This window comes from Sarcophilus harrisii, chromosome 2 (genome assembly GCF_902635505.1).
Source record: "Sarcophilus harrisii chromosome 2, mSarHar1.11, whole genome shotgun sequence".
NCBI lineage: Eukaryota > Metazoa > Chordata > Mammalia > Dasyuromorphia > Dasyuridae > Sarcophilus > Sarcophilus harrisii.
The window spans coordinates 520559139-520582470 of record NC_045427.1 but is presented as its reverse complement, the minus strand read 5'-3'; the positions used below and the strand labels follow the sequence as shown (position 1 = coordinate 520582470).

Sequence of the window (23332 nt, the reverse complement as noted above, 5' to 3'; positions counted from 1 at the left end):
AATTTTATTTATTTTTATAGAAAATCACATTGATTGCATATATATGTTTGTATACATACATACATAAATGTCATTCTATTATATATATGTTTGTATACATAAATATACATACACATATGTTTTAAAACCACCAACTGGAAAAAATAGGGATATGTTTTATTTAAATCAAATTGGGATACCTAATAGAAAGCAGGTAGTGCTATTACATACAGCAACAAATGAAACTGCTATCCTGGCATCCAAGGGATTCTTCTTCATGTAAAATACCACATAGAGGTATTGATGGAGAGGAGCATACCAAAAATTGAATGCCCCACCAAATAAGACTACACGTGTTTGTGTGATAGACTTAAGAATAAAATTCTTATTAAAGGCTCTCATTTAGGACACGTTTGTTCAAATTCCATGGGGCTATTTGAAGCATGTCAAATCCATCTCGTGACATGAGCAAGCCCATAGCTTGGTTTCTTTTCTTAAAAACAGTCAAAAGGCTGTGTTGTGTGGACATTGGCCAAATGAATCACCATGTAGAAACATATTCACAAAGATGTTGCCCAATTATCAAGTCATTATTTTTTTTTTAACATTCAGTTCGTTCCTTGATTTAAAAGAAATATTCAGATGGATATAAGTAGATTAGATAATCTTCTCTTGTGAGACTCCAAAAAACATAAAAAAAAAAACAAACACCTTTGTTTTTCATCCATTCATATCTTCCACAGAATAGGTGCTTCAGAAATGTTTGCTGAATGAATATATGAATGAAGGTATTCTGGGAGGCAGTGGGGTGTGGTGGAAGGAACATTGGACCTAAAGTCAGAGGTTCAAAATCCAGCTCTTACAACACTTGTCAGATCGTAGACAAATCATGACAATCTTGAACTTTTGTTTCCTCATCTGTAAAATGAGAGGGGCTAGACTCTCTAAAGTCCCTTCCAGCTATGAATCCTATAATTTTATAAATGAATGAATGAGTGCACCATTGCTGCAAAAGCTGTTTCTAGATAGTTAAGAAAATGGTTAAAAGTATTGAAGTTTTTGATGTCACATTCAGAAGTCTAAAGCCAAAATTTATAAATCAAAAACAATCCCCCCATTTCGTGAGAAACATCATTGTTCCTCTGTAACATTTCAAGTCAAAACAAGCCAACTGCCTGATGATTTATACCTCACACAACATATTTTTCCACCTTCCAAAGGCATTAGAAAGAGAGGATTTCTGCCAGAGGCAATTGTAAACATATTGCAGAGAGCCTAGACACCTTGTTTTTCAATACAGCAAGCTTCTTCCTTTGGCCCTTGCTAAGAAGTCAGCTTCCCAGAACTGCTAAGGACAGAGAGAACAGCAAAGTTATCCTGAAACTGACATAATCCTCCAAAATGTGACCAATTAAGAAGCACAAACATTCTCTAGGAGCATCAGAAGATAATCAAAATCTCTGGTATCACTGCAATGTTCCAATCATTGCCCCTCCTTAGCTTCTAGCCCAAAGTTCTAAGTGGAGGTGTAGGAATTCATAGATCAGGAGGTACTAAGGCATATGGCAGAGGCTACCCTGCTGAGCCAGGTAAGTTTATCTTTTTGATTCCAATGCTCGATTCCAGTAGTGCAAGAAAGAGGGAGAATTGCTGACACCTATAATGATCAGTAGTAGCAGATACAGGAGCATCATGAGAGTGAAGCGATGGTTAGAAATCCAAGAAGGCTGGCTTGAGACCCTAAGTTTAAAAAAAAAAAAAAAAAAAAAAAAAGGGAGGGGAGAGAAAAAGAAAAACATTTTTTTTCTATGTAGGCAATATTTTTTGGCCAAAAGGACAACTGTGATAAATTCCACTTGCTAAGTGGGGCTCAAAGTTACACTTCTATGTGCTCCTTCACCCAGAGGAATCTGAGGCATATTTGGCTTTCCCTGGCCCTGGAGCTGCTTTCAATAGTACAGTTTCTAAATGTACAAAGACAGCAATAGCAAAGACTTCATTCTTACCATTTTTGACCCATCTTTCCTTAAGCAAAGCCCTGGTTTAATTTCTTGAAACAAAGAATATCCCAGCACCTGCCAATCAATGTCTCTAGTTTTAAATGCCTACTTATAGATAAGCTTGAACCAGGGAAAATATGCTTTGATTCCAAGAATTGGTAACTACTGGGCTGCAGTGGACAACCAGGTATTCCTGCATTTCCAAGCTTTGGAAGAAATGGGAAGAAGGCAAGTATAAGTAGGAGATCACAATAATTTTCTAAGGGAAAAAGTCATGTGCTTTTAAAGTTGAATAATGAAGAGGCCTTCCCAAGCAGGGTAGAGTGACTTGTGCTTCAGGAACTCCAAGTCTTTAAACTTTTTCCCAAACTGGCTTCTGTCATTCCCCATACCACATAGATATGTTTCAAATAAAATCTATTTGCTGCTCAATGAACTCACAATTTTTTTTTACCACACCTCAAGTAATCAATCTTCTTACCTCTTATGTTGTTTCTGAGAATAAACTAACAGATATTTTACTCGTAAAAGTTGATTGTTTGTAACCACAAAGTATTTAGGTGGGACATCTCCCCCTTCACTATGTTTGGCTCTCGCTCTTTTTCTATCTATTTCTTCAGAATCTGAAAAAGAAGAAAACAACAAAATGTGAAAATCCAAGGAAAACTTTATTGAAGGTAATAAATAATAACCAGACATGGATTCAGAAGTTCTGTTAGCCTCTAAAGTCATAGTATGGTCCAGTAGTATATGAAGATGTCCTTGGCAGGACTTAGAACTAAGTTGCAGGTACGGATAGAGTGAAGTTAAGAAGCAGGAAGAGTTGAAAAAAGAAAAAAAGAAATGAGAGACACAAAGAATGATAAAAGAGATGGTTTCCAAGAAGTCTCGGAAGATTTGAATGAATTGATGTAAAATTAGGAAAACAGTATAATAATTCTGTAAAGACAAATAATTTGGAAAGATGTTAAGAAGTCTGATTGAGAAAACAACCAAGAATCCAGAGGATTGACGAATCATGCTACCCATGATGACTGATGAATCATGCTACCCATCTCTTGACAGACAGATGATGGACTTAAAGGACAAAACTGGACATATTTTTGGGACATGGTCAATGTGAGAATTTGTTTTGTTTGACTATTTATTATAAGGATTTTGTTTCTCTTTCTGTCTCCTTTTTTTGCAATGAGGAAGGATACAGATAAAGGGAAAAGAAAATAGATTTTTATTAGCTGAAACATCAAAATTAAGTCATCAGGGAGAGAGAGAAAGTAGTTTAGAGACAGCAAAAGAAACACATACAGGCACAATTATGGTTGGGGCCAAGGGAGCTATAAAACAGGTAAGGAGGAAAAAACAGAAAGGGAGATAAGTCAGAAAAGAGCTAGAATGAACTAAAAATGGCACTGATATCATAAACTGCCCAAAACTGAAACTTGATTTAAAGGAAGTATTTTCATTACTACTCTTCCCCAGCTTTGTTATCAAAAGTTTTGATTTAATCCTGTTTTTGTCTTAGCAAAAGGGCTGGCATCTACTAGGATCTTGATAAATAGTTATTAATTGATGTCTAAAATTGGCACTTTTATAGTATAGTCCGATGTGATAATTTTTAAGATAGCTACTTATTTTCTGTCCTTGAAACAATTCCAACCTACTGATAGCACTGCAAAGCTAAAAGAAGATGTGGCTGCGTGAGTGTAGAGACTGAAATAATTATTTTGATGTTTAACTGTCACGATTTGCAATTTCTCCAAGAATTATAAATGCAACTATTCCGTGCTGTATGGTTTGGGTGAGTGGTGTCAGACATGGGTCTGTTCTTTGGTATGCCAGTTGTTTTAGATTAAGACAATGGAACAGACAGCATCTCTGGGTACTCTTTTCTCAGTGGACCCAACAGACTCATTTGCAGAGAACAGGATGATTGTCCTTTATCCATTACTGGTTTTGTGAAGCAATTTACTGACATATCATGGCTATGAAATCTTGAGAGAGAGCAATAACATGGTTCACAAACACTCAGAGTGAAAGATGCAATTAGCCACTTACCATGGTAGATGACGCAAGAGTTTAAACCCAATATATCTACCTGACTTACTGTTCTTATAACTGAATTCCTTGTCTGAACCTGTTTCCTTTGCTATCTTGGGGACTCTTGAGCCATATTAGGTTTCCTGGCAATAGAGATCCTGAATTACAGCTCCATTGCTTCATATACCTACCTCTACATATCTACATATCTCCTGAGAAGCCTTCCCTAATCTATCCAGGTCACAATGAGCTGTGAGACTCTTTATACTAATAATTTACTGGCTCATTATATTCATTTTTTCCCCTTTATTATGTCTTATCTCCTATTGAGGCTTTAAACTCTTTAATGGCAAGGAATAAGTTATCTCTTTCTTTGTACCCTTCACTTCACCTGGCACTGTATCTTGCACATAGTAAGCATCCCATAAATACCTATAGACTCACTGAAAGATCTACTATGAGCTTTCCCATAGTCTGGAGGTAAGCAAGCTTTGGCCCAAAGTCCCAGGCCCCAGCTTTGGTCAGTGCTGTCTGCTTACCCTTTTTCTTGGTTTGGCACTTGACATCAGGATGGTCAATGATTTCACACAGTGCCACACAACTTAAGATAGGACCCAAAAGACTGTGCTGCCATCCCATACCATGAGGACTGTAAAGAAGAGCCAGGCTTAAGTCACTGGTGAGATAGGTCCCTTCACCGAACAAAGATGTCTAGAAAGACAGAGTCAAACAAAAAAGAAACACATTCAATTGAATCACAGTCCAGCGGTGTAGGATACACTTTCTCTAGAAGATAATTTTAAATGGTTTCTCACAAAAACTGCTAAGGTCCACATTTCCTGGCAAACGAGTAAACTTACAGCATACCTGTTACAATCATGGTTATTACTAAACATATTATAATTATTTATCAAAGTCCCATGAAGTTTTTACCAACAGAGTACATGTTAAGTCAGGAAAGAGAAGCTAAATAATAAACCCACTCCCAAATATGCCAAATTAACAATAGGAGTAGAATTAAAGTGAATGACTTAGCTACAATCATTAAGGCAATGATCCAAGACAATTTCAAAGGACTAACGTGAAAAATGTTCTCCATTTCCAAAGAAAAAAGTGATGGAAGACTGCATGTTGAAGAATACTTTTTAGTAATTGTGGGTTTGTTGGGGGTTTTTTTGATCTGTTTTTTCTTTCACAATATGATAATTTGGAAATATATTTAACTTGACTGCCCGTGTATATTAACAAATTGCTTACCTTCTCAATGAGGGGAAGGGGAGGCAAGGAAGAAGAAAATTTGGAATTCAAAAAAAAACACTTTTTTTTTTTGCTTTTTGCTGAGGCAATTGGGATTAAATGACTTGCCCGGTGTCACAAGCTAGGAAGTGTTAAGTGTCTGAAACCACAATTGAACTCAGGTCCTCCTGACTTCGGGGCGGGTGCTCTGTCCACTGCGCCACCTAGCTGCCCCCTCAAAAAATTTTTTTTAATCAAATGTTAAAATTGTCTTTACATGTAATTTTTAAAAACTTTTTTTTTTTTTTTTTTTTAAAGAGTGGAATTAACGTCCTGTATTAGAAATTGTCTTTTCATCAGTGAGTTTTTCATGGACCTGAATCTTCTCCGTTTGTTCAATAAAGCTTACAAGAAGAGTTAATTATGTCATAATTTTAACAATCACATTTCCTAATTTTGGAATTCAGAAGCTTCCCCATATTTCATGTACCCCAGCCAACATATTTTTTCCCAGCTATTGAAACAAATCTCTTTTTTTCTACAACCCCATCATCACTATTGGGCTGTCTACTCTATGGCCACACCTATCACAAAACTGTAGAATCTTTTGCAAGACTGCTGTGCTCCAACACAGCTGTGACTGATCTGAAAATTTGTTACATCTGCCATGGAAATAATGTGATAGGTCAGAGCTAAAGATGGGTCTTCCTTTAAACAAATCTGATAAATGAAAATCCAAGTTTAAAGGAAAAACAGGTTACAGCAGAGTCTTTGCTTCACAAAAGGATTTACTTCAAAGAATATATTTCCTTAATATATTTAAAGTAGGATTTAACTTCACTGGAGTCCAACTATTACATAAAACAGGGGCCACCTGGATTTTCAGTAGCAAAGCTACAGGCTATGCATGAGACAACAGAGTAAACAAACTCTTCCTTCTCAATCTAAACGTACTTTACTAAATAACATTAATTAGGTACAGCAGAATTGTGGAAAAAAGAGTTTCAAAGGAGATATGGAGTGTTCTGGGCTGGTCTTTTGCAAAATAATTATGCATACTAGGTAACCTGAGGGGCATTGGAAGGCCTTCTCCCACTCCAGACCCAATAAAATATCTTATATAGCCCACCCATTAAACTGACCTCAAGAAAATCATCTAAGATGAACAGTCTTTCATTCCTCCGAAAAAAATAAAACTTAAAATGTGAAAATGCCCTAGGGAAAGTGAGGAAGAGGAGTGATTAAAATTCACAAATTAAAAAAGTTTATTATCTGGGCCTTTTCCCAAAGGATAGAGCAAGCTTCTTCCTCTAGAAGAGGAAGACAGATGGCTCCTCTGTGGAAGCAAAAAGGAGCTAGAACTCCAAAACAGAAACAACGTTGGCTTTCTTCACAATTTTCTTTAGAACTAGTCAAGATGGTAAAAGACCTCTCCTTGAAGATCTTGCCATGGTTTTAACCTATAATATTTTCAAATTCCCCTTAAAACCTTACCTTGTTTAAGTGGCAGTGTAAACCATTATGCAGGATGGAATGGAAGTTTTCCAGGCGGCTCCCATGGAATGCATAGATAAGATCCCTTTCTCCTTTGGTCTCATGAAATTTGGCATCCACTCGACCAGAATACACTATTTCAAACAGAAAGTCAGGTGCAGGGACAGTAGTGCCTGAAATTCCCATTAGTTCTTGAATCTTCACATACTTCAAAATATAAAGGAATTTTTGATGTTATTTGGGAAACTATCAAAATGTATTACAAAACAAATGATATCACAACTTCTCTTATTTTAAACTGTATTGGAATGTATACATAAGAACATGTTTTCATCACAATAAATACATCAACCTGAAAAAAAGAATCAAAAGCTACCATTACAAGATTTCTTTTCTCTAATTACCTGATCTGTCAGGAAAAAAATTATCTGAAGAAATATTAATAATGCATTATAATGTATAGAACTTTTAACTTTAAAAGGATTTTTTTAATCTATTATCTCATTTGATTTTAATGCTATTCTCTAAGGCAAAGCTTCTTAAAATATAGGTCATGATTCCATAAGGGTTTCATATCTGAATGTGGGGGCTGTGAAAGTATGTAATAAGTATGAAAAGTTACCTTGTCACAGATATTGTCAAAAGAGGATGAAGGGAAGAGTGAAATATCTTAAGATATCTCTAACCAATCTCTTTGTAAGACAAGAAACTGTCTAAATAACAAAAGTTATAATAAATAATATTTAATAATATTATTATTAATAAAGAACATTTTGCACATGTGGGCCCTTTTCCCTTTGTTATGATCTCTTTGGGATACAAGCCTAGTAGAGGCTGGATCAAAGGATATGCAGTTTGATAGCCCTTTGGGCATAGATACAAATTGCTCTCCAAAATGGTTGGATCAGTTCACATCTCCACAAACAGATTAATGTATTAATATCCCCTCCAACATTTAACTGAGAGGTATGAAGAAGTACCTCAGAGTTGTCTTAACTTGCATTTCTATAATCAATAGTGATCTAGAGCATTTTTTCATGTGACTAAGAAAAGGCTTCAATTTCTTCATCTAAAAATATGAACAGTTATCAATTGGAGAATGGAGAATTGGAGAACATATAGAGATTTGACTCAAATTTATAAGAATTTGAGTCAAATCTCTATATGTTTTAGAAATGAGGCCTTTATCAGAAACCTTGAATGTAAAAATTTCTTCCCAGTTTTGTGCTTCCGTTCTAATCTTGGTTGCATTGGTTTTGTTTGTATAAAAACTTTTTAATCTAATATGATTGAAATTATCCATTTCACATTTCATAATGTTCTCTAATTCTTTGGCCATGAATTCTTTCTTCCTCCCTTCTTAACAGATCTGAGAGGTAGACTATCCCTTATTTTCCTAATCTGCTTAAAGTATCATCCTTTATGTCTAAATCATAAACCCACTTCAACCTTATCTTGTTAGGTATTGGACAATTCCTAGTTTCTACCTTACCTACTTTCTAATTTTCCCAGCAATTTTTGTCAGATAATGAGTTCTTATCCCAGAAGCAGGAATTTTTGGGTTTATTAAATACTTGATCACTATAATCATTAATTATTATGTCTTGTGAATGTAACCTATTCCACAGATCCACAATTCTATTTCTTAGCCAATACTAAAGGGTGTAATGACTGCTCTTCTATGTTTTAGGTAAGGTATAACTAGGCCAAAAAGGTGGGATTTTAGCTAAAACTTGAAGGAAGCTGGCTCAAACCGGGAGATACAATATCTTAAGTGAGGAACGATAAGGAAACCAGTGTCACTAGATCACAGAGCTCATTAAAGGTTGGTATAAGACATACAAACACTGGAGAGACTAAGGGAGGCCAGATTATAAAAGGTTATGAACACCAAACAGAGGATTTTATAGTTGTTCCTGGAAATGACAGGGAGCCACTGAAGTTTACTGAATGGGAGAAAGACATGGTACTTCTCTAAAGTCCAGAAGACTACATATAGAATCAGGAAATCTAATGTCTTAGTTTTTTAATCCCATTTTAACACTAATTAGTAAGTGTACCTCGCATACATTCCTTAACCTCTATAAACCTGTTTCTTTTACCTATAAAATGAAAGAATTGAATGGAATGATCTTTAAGTTCCCTTTCAGCTCTAGAAATTTGTCATTTTAAACACTAAAATCTTACCTCTGTTTTCCCTATGCTGTGTAGTGTAAGAATCTTTGATGATAAAATCCAGCTCACCAGATTCCATGCCCTGTTATCTTTGTCATCTGCAGACTGGAGAAGTTCCTTTAAGTTCGGTAGCATACTGGCATCTTCAAGCTAAAGAAAAAAGGATTATTCTTTTTAAGTAATATGGCTCGTGAAACATGACAACAGGGGGACCTCTAGTGGCAATTAAACAAAATTCCATTTCTCATGTCAAAATTATTGTCCTCCAAAGAGTGAAAAATATCAGTAGTTTTCGATACCTTTTACTAGGCTAGAGTCCAAATTTCTTAGCCTGGCAAAACTCAAATCTCTCTCCCAATTCTTCTCCCACCATTTCCCCAGATCTTGCCTTAACTCTAGACAGAACACTCTTGTCTCCCACATACATACCTTGTGCTTTTCCAACCCTGTCTGTTCAGACTGTTCCCACCTCCTCAATGAAGACCCATCAAGGCCCAAATTCCACCTCCTCGTTTCTTTGACTATTTTTCACCCCCAAGGTCTCAGTGATCTCTTTTTTGAATTCCTTTATACTTATTTCTGTAATACTTGATACTAATAGACAATGTGATATAGAGTGGGAAAGTACTGGATTTGAAGCCAGAAGACTTGGATTCAAATACTACCTACCTCTCTATCACTTATTACTACTGGTACAGTAGAAGTAAACCACAACCTTTTGGAGCCTCAGTTTCCTCATCCATGAAATGAGGGAGTTGACCTAAGTAACTTCTAAGGTACCTTGATCCTATTATCTTGATCACATGTTGCATTGTATTGTTTAATATTTTTCTGTTTTCCTGTTGTTATTCTCTATTAAGTTTCTTGAAACCAATGACTATGTCTTATACATTTGCATTCCGTTAATATTTTACATGTATGTGATCAGTAAATATTTACCTATTGATTCTATTCTACTTTTTCAGCAAGTTAATTTTGTTAAGAATAAAAACTGCAAAAAGGACTTTCCTTGGTTCTTAGGTCTCTAATATTGAAAACTATGAACATTTTAGAATTTGTCATTTATATTCCTATCTTACAGCTCTATTGTGAAGTTTCATAATTCTTTAAGTGTTACAATAAATATAACATTATTTTAATTAAACTTAGGAAACAGGAAATCTAACAGCATGTTTAATAAACAAAGTCCTATGTTAGACTACATGAAGACAGAAACAGAATGAAGCCTGTCCTCTGTCTTTGCGAAATTCACAATCTTAAGACTACTAAATAAGCAGAAATTTTATATGCACACAAATATGTCCAATTCACTCTCCTCAAAATATGATTTACATGCCTTTGCTCACTGTGCTTCTCCTCACCTGAAATTCTTCCTTCCTTCCTCCCATCTGACCAAATCCTTTTTATCTTTCAAAGTCCAATTCAAATCCCATCTTCTCTATGAAGAATTCCATAAGCATCCCGTCCTCATTTATCTTTCCTTCTCCAGAACTCCTTTAGCATTGCCTGTAGTACTCATTTCACACTCAGCATATATTACTTAGTGTTGGTAGACATATCTCCCAACTTGATCACAAGTACTTTCTGAAAAGCCTCCAGACCGCCTTATAATTTTGTGTAAACTATTGAATCTATTAGTGCTCTACCTATAGTAGACACTTGATAAATGATTGAATAGTAATTAATATAAAGAGGTGAGTAAATCATGAAAACGTATTGCCCAAACACAAATAACAGAAACATAACCACGAATTATGTCAAACAGATCAGAGGTAGGCTTTCAAAGAGAGTGAGAGTTCTGAATAGTTTTGAAAGGAAGGACTTAATGTGATGAAAAAAAAGTCAGAAGAATCATATCATCCATCACTCACCATCTCTCTACTTCCACCATCATAGCCTCTTCAGAATACAACTTTGGGATCAAAGCCTTACCCCTGACTCTCATCATCTTATGCAAGAAGAATTCAGAGGCAAGAGTGACTTTATCACAGAACAAAGAATCTTGCTTTAGAAACTACAGGAAAATCTCTTGATCTGTGGTTTTATAATATGAGGTTTCTAGTATTTGTGGTGAGTGCCATGTAGCTAATGCTTCAGGCTGCCAAGAACAAAATTGTTATAAACATACTGCCCGATCCATGCATCTTGTTTATATCTTATAGTTCCCAATGTGTGCCAGCCAATATATGAGTTAGCATTTTGGTTAATCATTTACGGTCTTGTATTAATTTAATCAAGAAAATATACCAATAGAAGATGCATTAAATCTCTCCTTAATATTTTGTTTGCAGTTTGGTTCCTCAATGAAAACTTCCTCTACCCTCCATGGGGTAAAGTATGTTAATCACAGGATCTCTAGAACAAGAATAGGTAAGTCTCCAATATATGAAGTAAGCAAACTTTAAGCACATATTAGATTTTTTTCCCTTTCATATAAAATTCTGGTAGCATTTAGATCTATACTGTTTTACTCTCGGGTTAATTGGATTTTCCTTATCCACTACAGGTCTATTTGATAAAATAAATATTTACTAAATGATGACTAAATATTATGTAAGGTGATCAGTACCCATTCCTTCCAAAACAATTTAGTAGGAATGTGACATACACAAATAACTATGAGTAGAGTAAGAATGTGATACGTGACATAATAAAGGTAAAAAGAACTATTAAGATTTAAGATGAAAGAGCAATTCCATTAGGGGTAGCTTGGGCTGGGGATAGTAAAAGATAAGGGAAAACTTCATGAGAAGATGGCATTTAAGTTCAGCTTTAAATGGTTAGTAAAATTTCATTATGTGAAAATAGAACCCAAAGGAGTCTTTTTGATGGTATTTTTCAGGAAGGATGGAAAAGCAGTAGGGAAGATATTTGGTAGAGAGAAGGACCTTATGGCATCCCACAATATCAAATGAAAATAATGAAACTGCCATGGGAAATGTTTCCAGTGCTAACTGGATAGACTGATTGCTAGGTTCACAACAACAACAACAAAAATTAAGAGCAAATGATTCTCAAAATAGGGAAACTGTTTGAATTACCCTGTATGATGGTACAATCACATCACAAATCACATGGTAGTTAGACACATGCCTAAGAAATAGAGAAATGATGTGTGCAATAGTTCTGAGACACATGAATGACATGTTAGAAGGCAGCACAATGAAGACAGCAAAGTACAGAATAATGTTATAATACAAAGGATATAAGGGCAAAGATAAGAAAGGATGAGAGTAAATGAGAGTTTCTGGAGTAAATGAGAAGTGTTTACTTGTGATAAATGGAATCCAACAAATATTTACTAAGTACCTACTAGGTGTTTAGTACTAGGCACTATGTAGTAGGCATAATGCCCAATCTGAAGATCATATAAAGACAATCTAACACTTAGGGCAAGTCAGGCAAAAAATGAATTAATCTTGTCAGATTTAAGTCATAGTTCAAGACAATAATAAGCATTACTAAGGAATTGATACAATCAACTTTGAAATGAATGATGTGAACAAGAAGGATTTTAGAAAGATAAATCATTTTAGGGAGACTATAAACTATAAAAGAATGTAATTTGACCTGGGTCTTTAAGAATAAGTAGAATTTTAATTGAGTGAGAGGATAGGGGAGGATATTTGAAGTAGGACTCGGTTTGGGGTCAAGAAGATTTAAGTTCAAATCCCACCTCCGACAATTATTAGTTAAATGACCATAACTTCTCCTACAAAATGGAGATTAAATAATGGCACTTACCTCCAAGGGTTATTCTGTTTTATCTGGCTTTTCTGCACCACCATCACGACTTCCCGTCTATATCACCAAACTTTTTGAAAAATATGTTATCAGATGTCTCCATTTCTCCCTATTCTCTGTTCACCTTCTTGTGATAAGATTTTTGCCCTAACTATTCTGCTGAAACTGTTCTCTTTAAAGAGACCAAAGACATTTTAGTCACCAAACTCAAAAGCCTTTTTTAAAGACCTTATCCCTGAATTCTCCACATGTTCTGACTGTGGATCAGGACTTCTCAAACTTTTTTTACTCACTACCCCTTTTTGCCCAAGAAATTTTTACATTACAAGGCAATCCCAATAAACTAGATAGAAAATCATCTGCATCCAGAAAAAGAACTATGGAGACTGAATATAAATCAACACATGCTATGTTTACTTCTTTTTTTTGTTTTTGTTTTTTCCCCTCTCTCGTGGTTTTCCCCTTTTGTTCTGATTTTTCTCTCTTAACATGATTCATAAAGAAATACGTATTTAAAAAAAATAAAAGATAACCCGATCCACAAAAAGAAATTTTTACATGATCCTGGATATACAGTGTATAAAATAGGTATACAAGTCAATAATTTACTAATAAGTCGTAATTTCACAGCCCCCACATAGGATAGAGATCCACAGCTTAAGAAACTTTGCTTATAGATCAAAACTTTTCTTCCTTATGCTGTCTTCTCTTGGTTCACAAATAACCATTCTCTTCTGGTTTTCTATCTCTCTAACTTAGTCATTTTTTAATTCTTCATTTTCTTTTTGACCCTTAATATGGAAAATCTGAGCAAGAAAATTAAATTCAGTATTGTTGGTACCTTTAACTAAAAACACCTAGAGAAAGTTATAAATCAAAACTCAAAACATAGATTTGATGATTATGCTTAGAGATTTAAAGCAAATCCAGTATATAAAAATTATAGTTAACAAAAATTAGATGATTTATTTTACAAAATTTCACAATTCACCACACTATTCAACCAGAAGAAGGAAATAGATACAATGAATACTAGGAGGAAATGAATACAAATGGGGACATACAGATGATCACAGACTGAATCTGGTAGAGGTATTAAAGACTTGGTCAGAGAAAAAAAGAAAATGTTAAGAGACGAAGAAATACCATTCCAAGAATCAAAAAAAATAAAATAAAATAAAAAATCAGGGTTTCCTCTGTGGCCTAAAAGGACCAAGGAGAAGAAGTACTACCATAAAGCAAAACCCTAAAAGACCATAATAGTCAAAACAAAGTCTCCGAAATATAGAATTCTAAATTAGAAAAAGATCATTTAGCTTGGCAGTTCTTAAATCTTTTTTGTTTTATGGACCTTTTCAGTAGTCTGTTGAAGTCTATAGATTCCTCAGAATAATGTTTATAAATGCATAAAAAGATATATGATTACAAAGGAAATCAACTATGTTGAAGTACAGTTATAATAATATTTTTCTTTAAAGTAAACCCACAGACTTCAAGTCCTGATCAACAATTCTGATAGACATGGCTCTTTCCAACAATGAGATGAATGATGCCAATTCCAATAATCTTGTGATGAAGAGAGTCATCTACACCCAGAGAGAGGACCACATCCACAAGTGTGGATCATAACATAGCATTCTCACTCTTTTTGTTGTTGTTTGCTTGCATTGTTTTCTTATTCATTTATTTTCTTTTTTTAATATGACTTTTCTTGTGCAGCAAGAGCACTATGTAAATGTTTATACATATTAGATTTAACATATATTTTAACATGTTTAATATATACTGGATTGCTTGCCATCTAGGAGAAGTGGTAGGGGAAAGGAGGAGAAAAATCTGAAACACAAGGCTATGCAAGGATCAAGGTTGTCAAATTATCAGTGCATAAGTTTTGAAAATAAAAAGTTTTAAAAAATTAAAAAAAGAAAATATTAAAAAAAAGAAAAAGAAATCCTGATCAAGTCCAATTCCTTCATTTTAGAAATAAAGATGCCAAGGTTTTGAGATAAGCAATTATGGGCCTTTCCCAAAGCTACACAAATAGCATATAGCCAAGATTAGAATCCAGATAATTTGACCACTAATCTAGTCCTCTGTCAGCTATAACAACTTTGTGGTATAATTGCTGACTAAAATGAAAAAACATTTTCATTTGGGAATCTGCTGCCTACAACCCAGTCTAGAGGCTCAATAGGAGACCCGAGGCCTACCCTGAAGTATACTTTGTCAAGTACACTGGATGAAGAACCTTGGCTTTGTCCTTCAGTTTCTAAAACCTAAAAAATGAATCGCATATTCCTATTGTCCTTCACAAAAAAGTTAAGAGGCTTTATGATGTAGTATAGAATAGGAAACTTGGAAATTCTCAAAAGAGTAGCTTAAGCTAATAAAAAGCACAGTGCACTCTGTATTATATAGCTAATTAGCATCAAGAAAGAATTCTTCCATTTCCTAAGAAATCACTAGAGAAAGGCAAAATGATTAAAAGAGTCACTGTGAAAAAAAGGCAAATGTAGGGAGACTCCAAAAGCAGAAACTATGGGCACAGTTCATAGAAAGACAGAAACAGGACCAAAAAAAAAGATTATGTCCAATTCAATTAGATTTCACAAGTATTTGTAGCAAAATGCAGCATACCAACTCCTTTCAGTACCCTGGGTATGACCAATTATGGTCAAATGTTGTACCACCACACAGTTCCAAATGGTGCCACTATCTCAACTGAACTCTTCCAAAGGAAAAGCGTGAGGTCCTGAAGAATGTGTTTCCATTTCTTAAGTCTTCTCTAAGCAAATGCTTAAAGAGCCGGACATCCAAGGACAAGAGAGGACTGCCCCCAAATAGCAGAATTTGCCCCCAACACCACTTGAAGTCCCTCCCCAGCTTCACTTTCACATGCTAGAGGTCTTAGCACCCTGAAAGTCAAATCAATGTCTCCCCTTCTGCGGGTGACACCATGGCATACGGGGTCTATAGGGCACAGCCTGAGGATCTGGAAGGTACTCTTTTCTTGGAGTCACTCTAGGTAAATGTGGTCTTGGCACAATTTCAAATCCTCCACTCGTAACTAAATCCCCAAGCTCCTGACCTTCCATGTGTCTGAACTTCTGTGTTCTCCAGGTTTGGAGATTCATTCTGCCCAATTCAAAATCATTTTTTAGACCTTCTGCCATTGCCCCCATAATGAGATGCCCTTTCTGAACTTCTATCTCTTATCTGCAAAACGAGTATAGCAATTGAAATACTTATAGGTTGTAAGCTATAAGGATTGTTGAGAACTTTATATTTAAGTATGTAAAGTACTTTGTAAGTCTTAAAATGTCAATTATTATTATTATCCAAAAACTCAGGACCAAATGGGACTTTGGACCAAGTGGGAACCAAGAATAAGCCATGTCTAAAAGGGTTTCTTTGATATTTTGAAACTTGAAATTTGTGCTTTCCCTCAAAGTGATTTCTCCACTCTTAAGCCAAACTAAAAGGATAATGTGAACTATATCTAGAATCCTTCAATTATATGTATTTGTATACTAAAAATTCCTACACACATATAGTATATGCCTTAACTGTGCACCTAAATACCTGTTTATAATGAACAAGGACAAAGTGGGGATGTGATCTCCCTACTAGGAAAAGAGTGGCAATAAAATGGATAGAAAGATTCACCAGCAGATGAGATAAGAGTTTTGGACCTATATGCATTCCTAGCCCTTACATTCATTTATAATACTATAACAATGCATATGTCTGGAATGATGTTCTTAAACTACAAGATTCTGAAATGCTACTGAAATTGCTTTACTTACACTATTTTACTTGAACTGCACAATAATCCCGAGACAGATTATGGGTATTATATCTTTATCTTATAGAAGAGAAATTGAGGCTCAGACATTGGCCAGGGTCAATCAAATTAACAAGCATTTATTGCATACTTGATGTGTGTTAGGTTTTATCCTAAGTGCTGGGGGTACATAGATACTGAATATAATGCCTACTCAAAGAGCTTACTGTCTAATGGGAAAAATACAAGAGATACAGTGTCTCAAAAGGCTTAGTGCAATGTTAAGCATTTTTAATTTCCCAGTTGCCCCAAACTTACCAACAACAACAACAACAACCCATCATTTGAAAGTTTGATCATTTTAATTTCTTTTATATTTAATTTTATAGATTCTGAAAAAATTCTAAGAACACCCAGTTATTATACTTTGCATATATGATAGTATTTATATGACACTTTCTATGACAGGTAGATTGGTAGAGGTGGTCCTTTTGCTTGGTCATCGTAGTCACTTGATCTACCTCCATTAGACTATTTCTTGTGGGGTCATGTCAAAACTGTTGTATATGCATCAAAACCTTTTCCTTTGGATGTTCTTAAGGCTAAGATTGCAAATTCAATGTTTTTTAGTTACTGAGTAACAATCAATAAAAGTTTTTACAAAAGTAAGAAATCAATATGAGCAATGAACAGCATAAATGGTGATTATGCACAATTTTAATATGAAACATTTCAACATTTAAAAATGTTAAATAAACTTTCAAAAATTTTATAAATACTTTTATAGTTACTAAAGTTTAAAACTGCATTAAGACTTCTGGGCTACCCTGTATAAACTTATTCAGAATAAATGTAGGGAAAATAAATACAAATATAATACAAAGAGTTAAAGAAGAGATCATTTGAGAAGGAGGTCAGTAACTAGGCAGCTGGAGGACAGGAAAAGCTTCACGTGGTGCTTGAGCTGTGTCTTGAAGAAAATGAGGAAGTACATTCCATGCACAAGGAACAAAATATGTACAGGCCTAGAGATGTATACAGCTAGTAAGTATTAGAGACAGTATTCAAACAAGGACTATCTTCTATGTCAAACTACCTTCTAAATCATCAAAGAAAGATGATGTTAAACATGACTTTAATGCTTATAAACTAACAATCCCCGTACAGTTATTTTCTATTTATCTGAATTGCTGATTAAGAACTTCTTATTCCATGACTAAATAGAAAGCATTTGCTGTACCTTGTGTTTATTTGAAAATTCTTTACTAAGTAATTTGCAGTATGTAATGTGTCATTAACAACCTAAAACATCTAAGTATAAACTACAATAGTAGCTCCTGAAAGGAAAATATATTTATCTCAAGAAAATTATCCAAACCATGGGCCTGGAATTTGGGGACCAGATTATTTACCAATGTAAGGTGGGACCTGAAGTAAGCCTCTTTCCCCTTACATAGCCTACCAGGGCAATTGCACTTGGTCCACAGCCCAGGATGGTAAAAGGGCAAGCAGAATATAACAAGCTTTAAACTTTTCTTAAGAGAAGAGAGAATAACAAAAGGTGAAAATAGCAAATGTTGGATGGACTGTGGGAAGACAAAACACATCAATAAACTGTTGATAAGAGATATGAATTGGTTTAACCTCTTTGGAAAACTATTCAGAATTATCACTGTTTAAAAGTGACTAACAGACATACCATTTGATCCAAAGATACTACTGCTAGATATACACCACAAGGAAGTCAAGTCAGAATAAGGGAAAAGTTTTATATACAAGTCAGAGTAGCATATTTTGTATCAGAAAATAACCAACCACAAGTGTTTATTATGAGACTGCTTTGTGCTTGGGATACAAAAACAAAAATGAAACAGTCCCTGCTTTCAAGCAGCTCAAATTTTATTCAGATAGACAACATATACATATATAAATAACTATTATATGTATAATATAAAAGAAAAATACAAGATATTTTACAGAGGTAGGGGACTAGCATTTGGATGGAAGACTCATAGAAGCTCATGAATTGGAAAACAGTTAAATAAATTGTAGTGTATGAATATAATGGATTATTGTACTTTAAGAAATGATGATACAAAGAATTCAGAGAATTGATAAGACTCATATGAACTGATGTGGATCAAAGTAAGCAGACAGAATAATTTTACATGGTGATCACAACAATGGAGGGAAAAAAAAAAAACTGAAAAATTTCAGAACTATGATTAATGGGCTAACTGTGTCTCCAGCCTTTTGACAAACAGCTTCTCTGGATCACTAATTTAAGAGTTTGAAGGAATCCCAGAAGCCATTTAGTTCAACACTTTCATTTTATAGTTATGGAAAATAGAGAAGTTAAGTGATGGACTCACAGTTACACGTATACTAAGTGAAATAGGCGTAGAATGAGACATGTTTTCAGACGTGGTAAATGAGTTTGTTTTAGAAGGGGGAAGAAACCATTGGGAAGTAACAGTGATATTTAAAAATAATTAAATAAAACATTTAAAAAGAAAAAAAATGAGACAAGTGGTTGAGAAGAACTCACCAGGGCCTCAAAGTCCTTGTTGTCTTGGCTAACATAGGAGGCTGGGAATGGCCTCAGCACAGAGTCCCGCTTGTAGCTCTGCAGGGCAGAGGCAAAGAAGCTGCACTGGAGATCTGCGGCCAGCACATCCCTCTGGGCTGCTTCCCTGGCCGCCTCGAGGCTGAAGGGCTGCATCCCGTCTCTGAGGTGGAGGTACTGTGGGGAGATGAAATCCTGGATCGGGATGTGGGTACGCTGGGGCAGAAAAGGAGAATCCTACAAGGGGGGTTCAGGGGAGTGGAAGTAACAAGCAAAGCCAGAATGGGGCTTTATATGTATGCTCTTTTATCTTTTATATGTTTGCTCTAAGGAAGGTTTCCCAAATTACTCACTGGATATTTGGAGCTTTCATATATGACTTGTTAGAAAATGAATGCGCCCTTGCAACAAAGAACAGAAATTTTTTTTGCATTTATAAAAATAACTATTAGTATTACAAGTATCCTTTTTTATGTTCTACTCCCCTCCCCTTTATGTCCTAGATAGCTGCTTAGTTTGGCTACCCTGGCCCTACTTTTAACATGAAATGTTCAGAGAAAGAAAAAAGGAGAGATCAGTAGGAAAAAGGAAGAATGAGCCACTCTGAATCAGGGAAAGGGAAAACTAAGAAGGCAGGAGGTTCTGGAAGTGTTTGAAGAACAGAAGGGGGAAGAGAAATAAGAAGTCAAAGGTTCCCCTAGGAGTAGGTAGTGACCCTCTTTTCTAAACCAAAAATCAGGACACCGATACGAGAAATCTTTCTCTTTCAGCTATTCCTTCCCCCCCACCCATTTGCAAATATGTTAAAATACCCAAAAATCCAGCGCAGAATGTGAGAGAGGACTGGGGAGTAACTCAGGTGGAAAGGGTTTGGGCAGATCTCAGCTCAGTAAGAAGGAATAAGTTAAAGAGGAAATGGAGTCACTTAGGAGAAATTCAGAAAATCAAGAGGCCCTCGGGGTACTTGCCAGGGTGCTGGCCAGTCACTGGGACGGAAGAAGCCGGGAAGCTGTCCCCATCGAGGCATGGGAGGGAGGAGTACGTACAGACGGTGGGCAGTGCCAGGGAAGCCAGGGAAAGGTGAAGGAGAACCAGGCAGAATGAAGCCAAAGGTCAAGCCCAGCCCCGGGCACCCGGACGGGGAAGTGTGCAGGGGGTCACCATTGGAGCTGGGACTGGGGGAGGCGGGTCCCAAGGCTCGGAGAGTAGCGTCGGGGGGCGGCCCCAGAGGCCTCGGGGGGAGGGGGAGGCAGAGTGCGAGCGCCACTCGGGGCGCCGCGACGGGCCACTCTGTACGTCCGGCGGAGGGGAGGCACGGGGTCAGAGCGGGAGCTCGGGGCACCGGCCCGGGGGGCTGCTGTGTGGGATCCCCATCGGGAGCGCTGGGAGGGGGCAACAAAGGGCGAGGGAGGCGGGGGTGGCTGAGAAAGGTGGGAGAGCGAGGGTCTAGGCGAGCGGCTCAGCACATCGGGGCAGAGAGAGGTCTGGGGGGCATTTCCACGGCGGGGAGAGGGCTGTCGCTGGGGCGGGCAGCGGCTCGGGCGGAGGGGACAATGGGCAGGGGCCTGGGGAACCTTTGTGAGGAAGGCGGCTCGGGTCACCGGACCGGAAGGGGGTGTGTGAGGTCTCCGCGGCTGGCGCGGGGACGTGGAGGGCGGAGGCCGGGGCCGGAGGGCAATCAGCGCGGACCCCTTCCGCTAGGGGGCCCCTTCGGAGGGCCCGGCCTAGGCCTTCCCCGGGGCCGCCGCCGGCTGTCGGGAAAACGGCGGGGGACAGAAAGGGCCAAGGTCATTTTCCCCAAACCCGTCAGCACCCTCCTCTCCGGCCGCCGAACCTCCGCCACCGAGCCCGCGCGCTTTATCCGCTCTCCGCCTGCCCTGCCTGGCCCGGCCCGCCCGGCGGGTCCAGCGAGCTCGGCCGCCCAGCTTCCCGGGCCGCCCCGACCTATCGCCGCCGCCGCCGCCGCCGCCGCCGAGGGCCCAGAGCGAGGCTGCCCGCCGCTCCGCCTGCGCGCAAGCGCGCGCGCGCAGGGCCCGTCACCGCCCACCGGGCCCGTCACCGCCCACCGGGCCCGTCACCGCCCACCGGGCCCGTCACCGCCCACCGGGCCCGTCACCGCCCACCGGGCCCGTCACCGCCCACCGGCCCCGGCCGGAGCCCAGCCGAGCCCTCCCGGTTCTTTCTCCGTCCCCAGCCAAACCCCTCCGAAGACCCTGTCAATCCAGGCCCCACCCCCATGACCGCCCCGCCCTTATTAATGACTATTTATTAGGCGCTTACAGGAGAGGCGAGGAGAGTTCCTGACCTTTGGCCCTTACATTCCGAAAAGAGAAATGAAATCCACCCGGCGTCCCCAAAGACGCTTAAGCTGCACTACTACTTTTGATACACCTTGTCTCTCCTTCCTAAGTAAATACAAATGACTGGGGGGCGGGGCGGAGCAGAGAGCCGGAGGGGCGGGGAATCCGGAAAGGTTCTTCCCTGCAGGAGGTGGCGCTTAATGTTTGCAGCACTGCATCGCCACCATTAGCACACAGTAGGCACTTCATAAATGTTTGTTGAATTTTTTTTTAATTTTTTTATTATAATAACTTTTTATTGACAGATGTTTATCGAATTATTGAGTTGAATCCATGCTCTATCAAATCCGCCCTCCAGCCCAGTCCCACCGCGAAGTCACCCCTTTCTCCTCTCCTCCCACACGTCGTTCTGGGGATGTCTTAAAAATCAGAATAATGCCACGGCATCCACAGCTCCCTCCCTCCCACGCCCCCATCCCCACTCACACATAGATGGACACACACAGCCACCACCAACCGTCCTTTTCCTTAGACCTGACTTAATTCGTCGAACATTCATCCAAGCCATGCATACAGGCGGCTGTACCCTCCTCCTAGAGGATTCTCCTGCAGCAAACCCGACCGACGTGACTGACCTTCAAGGCGCTTATTTCCCGTTGCGCGAAAACCTTCCAAAGAAGTAACTAAAATAGTCACTTAAACAGGAAAGAGGGTAAATAACGCGCGTCAGCGAAAGCCCGTGCGGCCAAGGAAGCCCCGGCCCCGGGCCTTGCCGCTCGGCGGGGAGCGCGTTACGGACTCCGGGAGCTATTTGTGCGAAGGGAAATAGCAACCAGAGGTCGGGGGTATGAAAGAGAGAAGGCAGGCGGTTTGTAACCGGGAATAAGAAAAGCGAGTGGGAGCCGGATTGTGAACAGCTTTTAAATGCCGGGCTGAGGTGTGATTGCATGGCTGTTAACACCTGGGGATGCTCCCAACCCCGAAGTTCCTTCCGACGAGAATGTGGAGAATCCAAGGCTCTCTGTGGGTCTGCGCCACCCCAAGCCCAAGCTCCTGAGTTCCCATCCCTTTTTTTTGCTTTTTCTGATAGCCAAAGAACACAGTTCAAAACTGGCATGGTAAAGGAAGAAAAAAGTAGTAAATAAAGAAAAGTAAAGTAATAAAGAAAAAAAAAGTGGTAAATATTTCCCCCATAAACATGGGAGATACTCCCACAAATACACACACATCTTCCTTAGGGGAAATGGATGGAGGTAGGAATGTTCATAGAGAGCCGGAATTAAATTAAATTAAAAGCGGAATTATTTCCCTGTTTTTCCTTTTTCTGCAAAAAGTTGCCTCTCTTCTTCTTTCACAGCCTTGAGCAGAGGAGATTCGTTATCCAGATAGAAAGTCCTTGAACTCCGGACAGACTCATTTCTAGAAATCTTGTGCCCTTAGACTTAAATCTTTTTTTTAAAAAAATGTATAGAAGAATTACATATGATTAACATATATTGGATTACTTGCTGTGTAGGAGAGGGAGGAGGGGAATGAAGGGAGAAAATTTTGGAACACAAGATTTTGCAGGGGTGGATGTTGAAAACTATCTTTGCATGTATTTTTAAAATAAAGAGCTATTGTTTTTTTTTAAATTTCACTGAGATTTGGGTCTCTGCCAGAGATTACATCCTAGTTTTGACCTATCCAGACCATATGGCTCCCTTTCTAATTTCTAGCAAATCAATTGCATCTACTCATCATCTGAGTAGAGACTAATCTTGGAACACTGGGCCACTGACAGTCATCCTGACTTATGCTCATCCTCTGAACTCCAGGGACTGAAGGAAAGAATGAGGCTGGAGACTTTGCCCAGCTCTGCCTCACTTAAATCCAATTCACCTGCAAGCCAAGACATCACCCTCCTGATGTCTTGGGTCCTTTTAGAGACCGAAGAACGAATAACAATCTTAGAGCAAACTTTTAAGGCTTCTGAAATTCTTGGGTTAGGCAGTTTCTAAATGCCAAAACTCCTCTT

General features: G+C 38.2%; 2 protein-coding genes across 6 annotated transcripts; one reads left to right on the top strand and one right to left on the bottom strand.

The window, feature by feature from the left end:
* Positions 1 to 344: 344 nt before the first annotated feature.
* On the bottom strand, positions 345 to 20963 carry PARP16 (poly(ADP-ribose) polymerase family member 16). Of its 5 annotated transcripts, none has more exons than XM_023498018.2 (7): positions 19984 to 20963; positions 18998 to 19192; positions 8991 to 9071; positions 6747 to 6953; positions 4556 to 4727; positions 2461 to 2602; positions 345 to 1719 (listed from the first exon to the last, which is right to left on the bottom strand). In XM_023498018.2, exons 2-7 carry the CDS (start codon positions 19169 to 19171, stop codon positions 1575 to 1577), a joined length of 921 nt encoding a protein of 306 aa, XP_023353786.1. In that variant the 5' UTR covers positions 19172 to 19192; positions 19984 to 20963; the 3' UTR covers positions 345 to 1574. The 5 variants fall into 5 exon arrangements, with proteins under 5 accessions (XP_023353786.1, XP_023353773.1, XP_031811224.1 ...); XM_023498005.2 differs by having other exon boundaries at positions 8934 to 9071; positions 19984 to 20962; XM_031955364.1 differs by having other exon boundaries at positions 8934 to 9071; positions 20850 to 20930.
* On the top strand, positions 19991 to 22766 carry LOC116421838 (translation initiation factor IF-2-like). Its single transcript, XM_031955362.1, has 2 exons — positions 19991 to 21424; positions 21621 to 22766. The coding sequence occupies exon 1, from the start codon at positions 20041 to 20043 to the stop codon at positions 21253 to 21255; it is 1215 nt and encodes a 404-aa protein (XP_031811222.1). The 5' UTR covers positions 19991 to 20040; the 3' UTR covers positions 21256 to 21424; positions 21621 to 22766.
* The last annotated feature ends 566 nt before the right edge of the window (positions 22767 to 23332 follow it).